Here is a 13,717-nt window from a genome sequence, read left to right on the forward strand (position 1 = left end):
AGTAGCGAAATTTGTCAGAGATGTGTCACGAAAGTCAAAATCTAGACACATTTTCGATGTTCGGCCCGTGGTTTATTATTAGTCCAATCAGGAAGGAACTAAGTCACGGATGAGAGTTTCGGTAGTTCGGGGTTTTGAGTGGGCGAACTAAATATTACAACTGCATTTGGCGATCTTTGCGAAGAGAGAACAATTTTGGGGTGGGAAGTTCAGCTGGCGTGGTGGGGGGGAGGAAAGGATGGCGTGGTTGGGGAAGGAAAGGATGGCGTGGTGGGGGAAGGAAAGGATGGCGTGGTGGGGGAAGGAAAGGATGGCATGGTGGGGGAAGGAAAGGATGGCGTGGTGGGGGAAGGAAAGGATGGCATGGTCGGGGAAGGAAAGGATGGCGTGGTGGGGGAAGGAAAGGATGGCGTGGTGGGGGAAGGAAAGGCTGGCGTGGTGGGGGAAGGAAAGGATGGCGTGGTGGGGGAAGGAAAGGATGGCGTGGTGGGGGAAGGAAGGGGGGAAGGAAAGGATGGCATGGTCGGGGAAGGAAAGGATGGCGTGGTGGGGGAAGGAAAGGATGGCGTGGTCGGGGAAGGAAAGGATGGCGTGGTGGGGGAAGGAAAGGATGGCGTGGTGGGGGAAGGAAAGGATGGCGTGGTGGGGGAAGGAAAGGATGGCGTGGTGGGGGAAGGAAAGGATGGCGTGGTGGGGGAAGGAAAGGATGGCGTGGTGGGGGAAGGAAAGGATGGCGTGGTGGGGGAAGGAAAGCGGGGGATGCGAAGCAGAATTCCAGAAAGATTGGGCGTTGACAATATGTGCGGCGATACAAGCAAATGCGCTTGCTGATGCTTAGGTGTGAGTTCTGGTCTCGCAACCCACACAGTTGCATCTATCAAAGCAATCAATCGCCCATGCCCCACATCGGGTTACGTGGTGCAGAAATGCCAGCCCGTGAGCTGGCCACGGTGGAGGTGGTCGAGGGAAGGGAAGGGAAGGGAAGGCAGACGCTGTTGCTCTTTCAGCGGCCGTGAGGTCACGGCAGCTCGGCGATAGCCCAGCGCCCTGCGCCCTGCGCTACTACATCGAGAAAGGTGATTTGCCCACACACGCTAAATGACACGTTGGACTGCCTCCACTGTAATAAGTCTCCGTGCAACTGGCAACGAGGGGATGTTATTACTGGATGTGGCTGTACGTGTTATCTTTCCATCAGTTGAAGAAGGATTGGCTGAAACCATGGAAGCTTTCTAAAGACATAATTTTTGAAAGAATTATATATCTATATATATATCTATATATATATATTGTTTGTATATTCGATTGTGTGGCAGGCGTGTTGGTTTGGTATTTCGGGAGAGAATGCTGGTGGCAGCACCATGTGCACCAGGGGTCAGATCATTGCCAGTCTCTTCGTGCTGTCTGCTTTGGAAGTAGGCTTCGGGGTCACCAGCGTGGCTTTGGGGGCTGTCAGCATCGCCAAGTGCCGGGCTCGCCAGCCCCAGCTCGGGGATTCTTCACCGGTATGGAGCGGTGTTTGTGTACGTTGCAAACTGTTTCTCCTCCTGGATTTCTTGCATTGCGTTTGGTCTCGGTGAAACGATTTTTTGTTTTTGCTTTTTTTTTGTGCGGTTTGGGTGTGGGGTTTGGGCAGGTGAAAGGGGCGCCGACGCTTTGCTCTGTTTAAACTACTACCCATTTAAAACAACAACAAACCCAAAGACAGTTAGATTAGACCGAGTTTGTGGAAGGTACATAGATCGTTAGCTACGCGTTAAATGTGATTCTTTTACTTTTACGTTGTACAATGTGAAAGCGATTATATACATGGGAAAAGTGGATTATTTGGGGTCGTGCGCCGGGTGTAAGTGAATATTTAAAAGGAACGATATAGCCCGGGGAGCCAGTAAATGAAGGATTTGTGTAAAATAATGCAGGATATGAAATAGAAATAACTTGCAAATGTCGATATGGCTGTGACATGCACACACCCTCAACTAGTCCTGATTATCACCCTTTCCGTTGTATTTTAATTAACGATCAGCACCACGAGGATGGTGATTTGTGCTGAGAATATCTCGGATTGAGTGCTTGCTTTGAAACCCGCTCTGTGTGGACACATTGGAGCCTGTGACTTTTTTTTTTGTTGCCTCGATCTTAATTCGATTGACGGCTTGCGACGCTGTGTTTTGTAAGTTTGAAACATCTGGAGAAAGTGGGACTCGCAGAGAGCCCAGTGCAGGTTCGAGCATTTCCACCATATTCCTGTAACCAAATTGACGGGCGCTCCTTGATCACCACAGGCAGGCACAGTGAGAGCGCTGCTCGCCTTGGCCGTGGTACCAGTATAGGCGAGGGTGAGATTGTCCCCGCAGTGCTCAATCCAGTCTCCACCAGCCCTCCCATTGAACAGCTCAGACTTCTGCACTCTAGCTGACCTGTTGATGGCCATTGCCTTCTCGATTGTGTGTTATATTGTGCGAAAGTCCGTATTATTCTCTCAGAAGGCTCACCTATCCAGCCCCTCCACAGATGCTGCCTGACCCGCTGAGTTCCTCCAGCACTTTTGTGTTTTATTCTATCACGTAGTGATCGAATGCATTTGTTTCATGCGTTTGGCAAATACCTTTTTACTTTCATCTATCATCACCAACCCTGAAATGCTACCAACCTATATGTTTGAAGTTTTGATTTCTTACTTGGTGATTGAATGGTGGAAAATCTTTGGTATGCATCTTCCTTAAACATCCTTTAGATTATGTTAGGTAAAAGAGGTTTCAAGACACAAAAGTTGATTTAAATGAAAATTCTTTATTGGTATATTTTTATCTTTTGCATCTGGTTGATAATCATTAACTGCTGAGAAGGTTTTCAGGCTCACTGTGCCACCATGATGCAATTGATAACTATTTCAGTATTTCCATTACTCCTCTCAAAATTACTGGAAGTAGTTGATAATGTCAACTGTTGGTCAAAGTATATTATTTATGAAAAGCTTAGAAGAGCTGGCCAGAATTTCTTACTGTGATTTTCTTCCAAGCAGGCTGTTTCCCAAACTCTTTTCACAGTTTACAGCTTAGTCACAAGACAATTCCTAAAGAGATGATAGCAGTAAAAATAATTATTATTGGTCACATATAGCATTAAACTGTTAATAATGAAAACAACAAGAAGCAGACTCAGGGAAAAATCCTTTATGTGCTTTATTCTGGCACAAAGTTTTTGAGATGCTTGGGTTAATACAAATGAGTGCACTTTCAGTTGTATCAAAATTTCTATTGCTGACAATAGAGTTCTAATTGTGAACTAAATGTGGATCACTTCACAGATCGATTAAGGAGGCTGTTTGGGTGGAACTCAGAAATGAGAAAGGTTTAGCAACACTTATAGGGGTGTATTATAGACCGCCAAATAGGGAACGAGAATTGGAAGAGCAAATATGTAAGGAGATAGCAGATATTAGTAGTAAGCACAGAGTGGTGATTGTGGGTGATTTCAATTTTCCGTATATAGACTGGGAATCACATTCTGTTAAAGGGCTGGATGGTTTGGAGTTTGTAAAATGTGTGCAGGATAGTTTTTTGCAGCAATACGTAGAGGTGCCTACCAGAGAAGGGGCAGTGTTGGACCTCCTGTTAGGAAATGAGATGGGTCAGGTGACGGGGGTATGTGTTGAGGAGCACTTTGGGTCTAGTGATCATAATGCCATTAGTTTCAATATCATTATGGAGAAGGTCAAATCTGGACCAAGGGTTGAGATTTTGGATTGGAGAAAGGCTAATTTTGAGGAGATGAGAAAGGATTTAAAAGGAGTGAAATGGAAATTGTTGTTTTATGAAAAGGATATAATAGAGAAATGGAGGATATTTAAAGGTGACATTTTGAGAGTACAGAGTCTTTATGTCCCTGTTCGGTGGAAAGGAAAGAATAATAATTTGAAAGAGCCATGGTTTTCCAGGGAAATTGGACACTTGGTTCGGAAAAAGAGGGAGATATACAATAAATATAAGCGGCAGGGAGTAAATGAGGTTCTTGAGGAATATAAAGAATGTAAAAGGAATCTTAAAAAGGAAATTAGAAAAGCGAAAAAAAGATATGAGGCTGCTTTGGCAAGTAATGTAAAAGTAAACCCCAAGGGGTTCTACAGATATGTCAATAGCAAAAGGATAGTGAGGGATAAAATTGGTCCATTAGAGAGTCAGAGTGGACAGCTATGTGCTGAGCCGGAAGAAATGGGGGAGATATTAAACAATTTCTTTTCTTCGGTATTTACCGAGGAGAAGGATATTGAATTATGTGAGGTAAGCGAAACAAGTAGAGTAGTGATGGAAATTAGGAGGATTAAAGAAGAGGAGGTACGGACACTTTTGAAGAATATAAAAGTGGATAAGTCTCCAGGTCCTGATAGGATATTCCCTAGGACATTGAGGGAAGTTAGTGCAGAAATAGCAGGGGCTATGACGGAAATATTTCAAACGTCATTAGAAACAGGGATGGTGCCGGAAGATTGGCGCATTGCGCATGTTGTGCCTTTGTTTAAAAAAGGTTCTAAAAGTAAACCTAGCAATTATAGACCTATTAGTTTGACGTCTGTGGTGGGAAAATTAATGGAAAAGATACTTAGGGACAATATATATAATTATTTGGATAATCAAGGCCTGATTAGAAACAGTCAACATGGATTTGTGCCTGGAAGGTCATGTTTGACTAATCTTCTTGAATTTTTTGAAGAGGTTACCAGGGAAATTGATAAGGGCAAGGCTGTGGATGTTGTCTATATGGACTTCAGTAAGGCATTTGACAAGGTTCCACATGGAAGGTTGATTAAGAAGGTTAAATCGTTGGGTATTAATAGTGAGGTTGCAAGATGGATTCAACAATGGCTGAATGGGAGATACCAGAGGGTAACGGTTGACAATTGTATGTCAGGTTGGAGGCCAGTGTCTAGTGGAGTGCCCCAAGAATCTGTGTTGGGTCCACTGTTGTTTGTCATTTACATTAATGATCTGGATGATGGTGTGGCAAATTGGATTAGTAAATATGCAGATGATACTAAGATAGGTGGAGTAGTTGATAGTGAGGTAGATTTTCAAAGTCTACAGAGAGACTTGGGCCTTTTGGAAGGGTGGGCTGAAAGATGGCAGATGGAGTTTAATGCTGATAAGTGTGAGGTGCTGCATTTTGGTAGGACAAATCAAAATAGGACGTACAGGGTAAATGGTAGGGAATTGAGGAATGCAGTGGAACAGAGGGATCTGGGAATAACTGTGCATTGTTCCCTGAAGGTGGAATCTCATGTGGATAGGGTGGTGAAGAAGGCGTTTGGTATGCTTGCCTTTATAAATCAGAGCATCGAGTATAGAAGTTGGGATGTAATGTTGAAATTGTACAGGGCATTGGTGAGGCCGAATCTGGAGTATGGTGTGCAGTTCTGGTCGCCAAATTATAGGAAGGATGTCGACAAAATGGAGAGGGTACAGAGGAGATTTACTAGAATGTTGCCTGGGTTTCAGCACTTAGGCTACAGAGAGAGGTTGAACAGGTTGGGTCTTTATTCTTTGGAGCGTAGAAGGTTGAGGGGGGACTTGATAGAGGTTTTTAAAATTTTGAGAGGGACGGACAGAGTTGACGTGGGTAGGCTTTTCCCTTTGAGAGTGGGGAAGATTCCAACAAGGGGACATAGCTTCAGAATTGAGGGACAAAGGTTTAGGGGTAACATGAGGGGAACTTCTTTACTCAGAGGGTTGTGGCTGTATGGAATGGGCTTCCGGTGGAAGTGGTGGAGGCTGGCTCGATTTTATTATTTAAGAGTAAATTGGATAGGTATATGGATAGGAGGGGATTGGAGGGTTATGGTCTGAGTGCAGGTAGATGAGACTAGGTCAGGGAGAATGGTCGGCGTGGACTGGTAGGGCCGGACAGGCCTGTTTCCATGCTGTAGTTGTTGTTATATATGTTAATTGCTTGTCATTCTTTGGTTGGAGTACTGTGGAAGGCTTGGAGGGACGTCGGGTGACACAAGGAACTACTGATGTTAGAATCTTGTGTAGGACACAAAATGCTGGAGTAACAAAGCAAGTCAGGCAGCATCTCCAGAGGACATGGATAAACGATGTTTCAGATTGAAACCTTGCTTTAAAATCTGTTCAGTACAAGTGAGGGTCTGGCTGTGAATGATCAGTGATTCCATGGCCACCTTCATGTGTTCTTTGGGTTTCCATTATTTTGGAACGTGAGGTAATGTTGTCCAGAGTACAAACTTTCAACCTTTAAAGAACTCCCCAAGATATCTGCTATACCGCATAGATGTACCCCATTGTTCATGATCTACACCGTATCTGACAAGGTGTCTTTCAAAATTGCAGATGATTGTCAACAATTACAAGAACAAAAACAGATATCATATGATATATTTCCCCTTTCAACTTATACAGATCTGAGCCAGTTTTGTTTGTCCAGCTCCTTTCTAAGGTTTGACAAGGATGAGGTGCTTCCCTAAATTAGTACCTTTCGGGAGATTTATAGGTCTCACATTTCTAAACATGTGTACTATAAGGAGTGGAGATGCTTTATCATATTATTCTCTTGTGGCTTGGAAACAATCATTCTTTAACCTCTGAGGATCAAATCACATTGCACGCCCTTGTTCATCTCTCATGTGGAACAATGTGAGATTCTTGATTTTTAGATTTAGAGATACAGCGCGGAAACAGGCCCTTCGGCCCACCGAGTCCGCGCCGCCCAGCGATCCCCGCACACTAACACTATCCTACACACACTAGGGACAATTTTTACATTTACCCAGTCAATTAACCTCCAATGTTTGTACGTCTTTGGAGTGTGGGAGGAAACCGAAGATCTCGGAGAAAACCCACGCAGGTCACAGGGAGAACGTATAAACTCCGTACAGACGGCGCCCGTAGTCAGGATCGAACCTGCGTCTCCGGCGCTGCATTCGCTGTAAGGCAGCAACTCTACCACTGTGCCACCGTGCCGCCCACAGTTTGAGACAAAATCCTGTGTTTTGTTTCCTTCCATCCTGTCCGAATCACATGTTTCAGGTGCTGCTAGCCAGGTATCAACCTCATTCTCCTAGACCAGTGCAAGAGACAATGGAATATTTCTCAGCATGTTAACAGTCTTACACTAAGCTTGCTTGATATATTTCAATGTGCATGTCTTTGCCTGGACAGTAGTTAATATTTTTGAGGTGGGCCTGCATACTCACAAGCATCATCTGCAACATTTTTGGTGCTCGACAGAGGAATTTAACAGCAATGCTTCTCATTGGCCATATAAAATCTTCATGGTGTTCTTGTCAATAAAAATCACAGAGTACTTGTTTGGAATCACACACAACTATGCTTCATACACATACAAATTTCCACTGGAACCCAATGTGCTTTTAAGTTTTTTCAGTTCAAACCATTATATCCATTGTTTTGTTTTTCAACATGTACCTCAAAGAAAATTAGTGTGCCTGGAAATTTCAACAAACTCCCCAGTCAATTTTTAACATCCTGTATTTCTCAAGTCAAGTTCAAGATGAAACAGCTTCTCAGAGCTTTGTGCTTCATCGTGAAAGCACTTTCCAGAGTTTAGCTGTCACCTCCACACCACATGAAGCAGAGCCCTATAATAAGAGCCTCACCATTGAGAAGCAGCAGTGATGAGTAGGCTAACTATGTTATTCATTAAAAGCAGATTTGGCTGACAATTGTTATGTCAATCATAGCGTGTTGAACTGGGCCTCCACTGTCTAGATGTCATTAATCAGATATGCATTTATCACAGGGTTTGTGAGAACATATCACAATGTGAAATTTACTGCAATAATTGAAGATCAGGGGTGAATTATGTTTGTGTGAGAGGTATATTTCATTGCGAAGCAGGAAAATTTATTTTAGTATGACAGCCCTTAAATTAGTGAAACAAACTTGCATTAAAGAAGGATGAAGTGTCTTGTGACTTCTTCCACAAGTATTATCTGAATGGTGTCAAGTTAGGAAGAGGGGATGTTCAACGAGATCTGGGTGTCCTAGTGCATCAGTCACTGAAAGGAAGCATGCAGGTACAGCAGGCAGTGAAGAAAGCCAATGGAATGTTGGCCTTCATAACAAGAGGAGTTGAGTATAGGAGCAAAGAGGTCCTTCTACAGTTGTACCGGGCCCTGGTGAGACCGCATCTGGAGTACTGTGTGCAGTTTTGGTCTCCAAATTTGAGGAAGGTTATTCTTGCTATTGAGGGCGTGCAGCGTAGGTTCACTAGGTTAATTCCCGGAATGGCGGGACTGTCATATGTTGAAAGGCTGGAGCAATTAGGCTTGTATACAATGGAATTTAGAAGGATGAGGGGGGAATCTTATTGAAACATATAAGATAATTAGGGGATTGGACACATTAGAGGCAGGAAACATGTTCCCGATGTTGGGGGAGTCCAGAACAAGTGGCCATAGTTTAAGAATAAGGGGTAGGCCATTTAGAACGGAGATGAGGAAGAACTTTTTCAGTCAGAGAGTGGTGAAGGTGTGGAATTCTCTGCCTCAGAAGGCAGTGGAGGCCAGTTCGTTGGGTGCTTTCAAGAGAGAGCTGGATAGAGCTCTTAAGGATAGCGGAGTGAGGGGGTATGGGGAGAAGGCAGGAACGGGGTACTGATTGAGAGTGATCAGCCATGATCGCATTGAATGGCGGTGCTGGCTCGAAGGGCTGAATGGCCTACTCCTGCACCTATTGTCTATTGTCTATTTAATCACCATGATACAATTTCACAATTGCATCAAGCATAGCTTCTTAGTGCAAAGATAAATGTCCTTGGTTGGTTGGTATCTGGAATTTTGCATACACATTTGATTTCCCTACCTGAGGAAAGATATACACTCAAAAGGAAGTGTTATAGAGGTTCACTGGATTGGTTTTGGATGGGATGGGGGTTCGTCCTATAAAGTGAGATTAAGCAGCCAGATGGATAGAGGAATGAGCGGTGATCTCATTTAATCATGCCATTTATTTCTGGAACTTTACAGAATAGATATGGGAATGATATTTCCCCTGGCTCGGAGTATACAACTAACAGTTACAGTAAGAGATCATAATAAGTCAACTATTCAGTGATGAAGAGGGCAGTGAGCCATTGGAATTCTGTAGCAGCTCTGTTGCTGAATATATTCAAGAGAGAGGTTAAAAACACCCTTGGATATAGAAGGAATCAAGGAACATGGAGTAGACACAAAACGCTGGAGTCAGGCAGCATCTCGGGAGAGAAGGAATGGGTGACGTTTCGGGTTGAGACCCTTCCTCAGACTGATGACCCACTGAGTTACTCCAGTATTTTGTGTCTACCTTTGATTTAAACCAGCTTCTGCAGTATTTTCCCTACGCTAAGGAACATGGGGTTGCAGGAGAGTGTCGCTAAACTGAAAGATCCAGCTGTGATCTTATAAAATGGCAAGGTGGTATGATGCTCCACCTCTGCTTCTATTTCTAATGTTCTTAGAGTGCAATGAAAAATTATATTCTAGTAAATGTAATCACAAGACGGCTTTATTGTTGGTGGCAGTACAAACAAAACTCTTATGGCCCTATTTCTTTATTATTTAACATGTTTTTTTTTCTTCTTTACAGTTTTTAATCTGTGGAATTTGTGGAATTGTCTGCGCCAAGAAGAAATCTGGTCGGATAGTGAGTGATTTATTTTTAAAACATCCAGCCCCAGTACTATACCAGTTAAAACCACAATGGCAGTAGTTCAGCATTACCATTGTATTTCTTTCAAAATAAATTGAAGTGTTGTTGTTCTTTATTGCTTTTCATGCATTGAATTATTCCATGGGGAAATATCTTTGCCTTTACTAACTTTAATACAACTAATTTTAACTTGAGTATGGGATGTAGATTATATAATGGTACAAAGTCTTATTGAGGCATTGCCTTTTGTGCCACTAAGAAGTAAAAAGAAGGCAAAACAGATATTACAATTTTTCTCCCACACAATGTTTGGTATTTGAGCTTAATCCACTCTCTAACATGAGCACTGCTTCAGTCAAATCATCTCACATTGAAAATTGTTTGGGGTTTTTTTTCAAAATTTGTGTGAATATCTATTTGAAGCACATTGCTGTGATTTTGAAATAGAGTCAGTCATAAGGTTAAACAACATGGGAATAGGGCCTTTGGACCAATTTGTCCATGCTGATCATGATGCCCACATGAACTATTCCCATTTGCCTTTGTTCAGCCCATATCCCCCTAAACCTTTCCTATCCATGCATCTGTGGAAATGCCTTTTGATCATTGTACATGTACCTATCTCTGCCATTTTCTCTGGCAGCCTTTTCCATATACTTACATGTCACTTAGGTCTCCTTTAAATCTTTCCCTTCTTATCCTTCTTATGTCCTCTCATTTTAGACTCCCCTACCATTGGAAAAAGACTGTGACATCCACCTTTTCTATGCCTTCATAATTTTAAAAAGTCAGCCCTGAGCTTCCTTGACTCCAGGGAAAACAATGTCTCACCTTATAATTTAAGCCTCTCATTTCCAGCATCATCCTTGTGAATCTTTAGCACCCTCTGTCATTTAATCACATGCTTCCTACTGTGTGGCACCCAAAACTGCACATAATAGTCACCAATATCTTATACAGTTGGTAACATAATGCCCCACCTCTAATACTCAATGCCCCATCTGATTAAGGCAAATGTTCCTTATGTCTTTTTACCCGCCCTGCCTAAATGTGTTGCCAATTTCATAGAATGATACACTTGTACCCCTAGTTTTCCTTTTACTTTGACAACACCATCACCCCCATCAGCCCTCCTCCCCCCTCCCCCACCCAGCCCCAACATCAAGTCAGCACGAATGCCTGCCCAGCTTTAATTTTTCAAAATGTATCACGTACAAACTTGACAATTACTACACAAATAGTATTATCATTCCAAGGAAGGAAGGTCAAAGAATATTTAAAGATGTCAGCAATTCCATTGCATTTCTAATTAGCTGAAAGTGATAGTTGTGATCTCTTGGCAAATTATCATGGTGTAAATATACGATACTTGATATATTAAGTTTTCTAAAATAATTGTATGCACGAGCTAGGACTGGAGATGTATGGCTGAAGTTTCTCAGCCTATAACAATGGCTTTCAGTGCCCATCATTTTAATCAAAGACTTTGCTGGTGGTTTCTGTAGTACACTCATTGATGTTAAACAGTGACGTCTAGAAGCTGCCAACAGTAATTATATTGCTGAAATCTACTTTACATCCTTCACTAATCAATTCTTCAGAAGTCAATGAAATAGCCAGCATTTCAGGTGGTTACACCCCTTCATAAAAAACTTGAAAATGTTAAGTTTTGCAAAGTAAGGTGCAGAACAGTCTTTAATTGTCTGCTAAACCATAATTACTGTTTTACAATTCTGTCAGCCATAAAAGGTAATTATTTTTTGCACATGGCATGTTATTCCCTTAGATAATAGTTTCATACATCCATTGTTTTCAAAAATAATTAAAAGATCTCTTTGAAATTAATTTTTAAAGCATTTATGCTAAATTTCATCTTTTTTTGTTGGTCTCACCTGTACGTCAAAATCTTCTTTTGCTGTCTGCAAAATGGAATAACGACATTGTTAAAGATTAGTGCTTCATTCTTCTGCTTCATTCTATGTAACAAATAAACAACCTGATAGATTGTACATCCTGCTTTTAAAAACAAAACCCAATGATGTCACTGCCTCTGGATACCTGAGATTCCCCTTTGTATCAATGCCTGGCAGGAACCAACGAAGGGAGAGTCAAGAGCCCTTCACAGAGGTCAGATAGGGCATGGAAAAAGCAGGGCTGCTCTCTCCAAGTTCATCAGCAAGTGCCACAACATTAGCAACAAAACACAGACTACAATTATAGCCAGTGGATATTTAATTTTCGTTAGCATTCCTTGAATAAAAATTCTGTCCGTGAATATTGAAATCATCTGCTGAAGGGAATAATTTTGCTAAAGTTTGTCGCATCGTGAAATGTCAGATAAGATGTATCTCTGTAACGGACCGTTTTAAATTTGTTGGCAAGAATAAATAGGTGTAATTCATTAAAACAAGATGATTATTGCTCATTTACGAACTATTATCTGTGTATCATATCAATTAGTGGAATATTTATTTTGCCTTCTAATTTTATTTGCAATCTGCTGATGTGGTGCCTGATTTTAATCCTTCCTGTTTCCTGCCAGATGATATTATTTTCTGCCTGTTGTATCTGTGGACTGATCGGAGGAATATTAAATTTTCAGTTTCTGCGAGCAGTCGCAAAAAGGACAACATTTACTTACCCCATTCATCTCGCTGCCATGTCAATGGCATGCCTGGGCATTGCGGGATGCACCCTGTCAGCCTGGCTCACCTGTCGTCTGGCCAGCACTGAGCAACAGAGGATGTTCTTGGAAAGAGACCACTCGCTGCATCACTCCCATGAAATGACAGAAAAAGTATGTAATATTTTTGCAACCGAGAATTTGGATAGATTTTGTAAACCTGATTTTAACTTTGCAGCAAGAAAAATAAGAAAATTATGTTTATATTTCATTTTGTATTGCATGATGGAGTGGAAACTTCTGTTCAATCATGTTAGTGGATTTTTAAAATTATTTTACAAATCCATTTTTATACTATCATTGCAATGGGATAATATCTTTGATTCAAACAACTGTGTGTATAAGATGTCACTGGAAGAAATTCATTAAATCCAGCTGTGCATATTGTGATTCTAGTTGTCAGTAGTATTCTAAAAAAATAATCATAAGATTACAAAGCCATATGACATGTTGCACTTGTGTCAGTCATCTTATCCTATTTCCCATTCTTTTGTTGTAAGCACCCTCTCCCCTTCCCTGTCCCCCCTCTAAGAGGAATGGGCCCAACGAGTCCACTTGGCCTTGTATAATACTAAAATCAATTCAAATAATTTGTAAGAATATGAAGGGCATTATCCCTGCATTTGAATGGATTTTTTCCTTCATTTTTTAGTGCATCTTTTGCCTTTCTTTACAGGCAGCCAAAAGTTGGATTTATTTACCAGCTTGTGACACTTCAATGTTATTTTAATTCATTTCTATTTTTTATTTCAACTCATCACGGACCAGAATTTCAAACCATTAAAATGCTTGATCTCTCACAGCCTTCTTTCCTCTTAAACTTCATAGCCTCTTAACACATGTAACCATTCTTTTGCTCTTGATTACATTGTCTTCCCCTCTACTCTTTGCAGTTTAGTGGACTCCTCCACTGCAGGTTCTTGGTCATTGATCTTGGCTTCTTTATTTTTGAGAAATCACATGTGGGATTCCTAATCGCACAGTTGCAATGGAACTGCAGAATCACTTGTTAATCTAAATACCACTAAATACTGGACACCATACAGACTTTGAAGTTATAAGTCATTGCATTTTGAGGATAATTTCAATTTTTGTGCAGGTTGTACAATGCACTGAATCCCTATATATTTTGCCGAGATCAAGTGCACTTCCAGTCCACCCAATCACACCAGAGGTACGTTAAAGAAAGCCCACTGATAAAATTCATTTTACTGAGACCTAAATTATGAGCAAACCTTGAAGGATCCTGTTGTGTATTAGTACTGAATTTCTGACGCAGAGTAGTTAGTTTAGTTTATTGTCACGTGTACCGAGGCACAATGAAACACTTTTGTCAGGACAAGACAGTCAATACTGTACAACACATTTG

At 41.6% G+C, this 13,717-nt stretch overlaps 1 protein-coding gene across 4 annotated transcripts in view; it reads left to right on the forward strand.

The window, feature by feature from the left end:
• The first annotated feature begins 1,179 nt into the window (after positions 1–1,179).
• Positions 1,180–13,717, forward strand: part of tmem196 (transmembrane protein 196) — a 34,645-nt gene continuing 22,107 nt past the window's right edge. For 2 of the 4 annotated variants that reach the window (XR_013549401.1, XM_078428746.1), the window contains exons 1-3: positions 1,180–1,523; positions 9,603–9,659; positions 12,208–12,462. Coding sequence is in view for 1 of the 4 variants with exons in the window: in XM_078428746.1 (XP_078284872.1) it covers positions 1,362–1,523; positions 9,603–9,659; positions 12,208–12,462 (474 nt within the window). In the remaining 3 variants the exon portion in view is untranslated. The remainder of the gene's footprint in view (positions 1,524–9,602; positions 9,660–12,207; positions 12,463–13,717) is intronic. The other 2 variants (XR_013549403.1, XR_013549402.1) reach the window with 2 other exon arrangements.

Source organism: Rhinoraja longicauda, chromosome 2 (genome assembly GCF_053455715.1).
Source record: "Rhinoraja longicauda isolate Sanriku21f chromosome 2, sRhiLon1.1, whole genome shotgun sequence".
NCBI classification, from domain to species: Eukaryota; Metazoa; Chordata; class Chondrichthyes; order Rajiformes; family Arhynchobatidae; genus Rhinoraja; species Rhinoraja longicauda.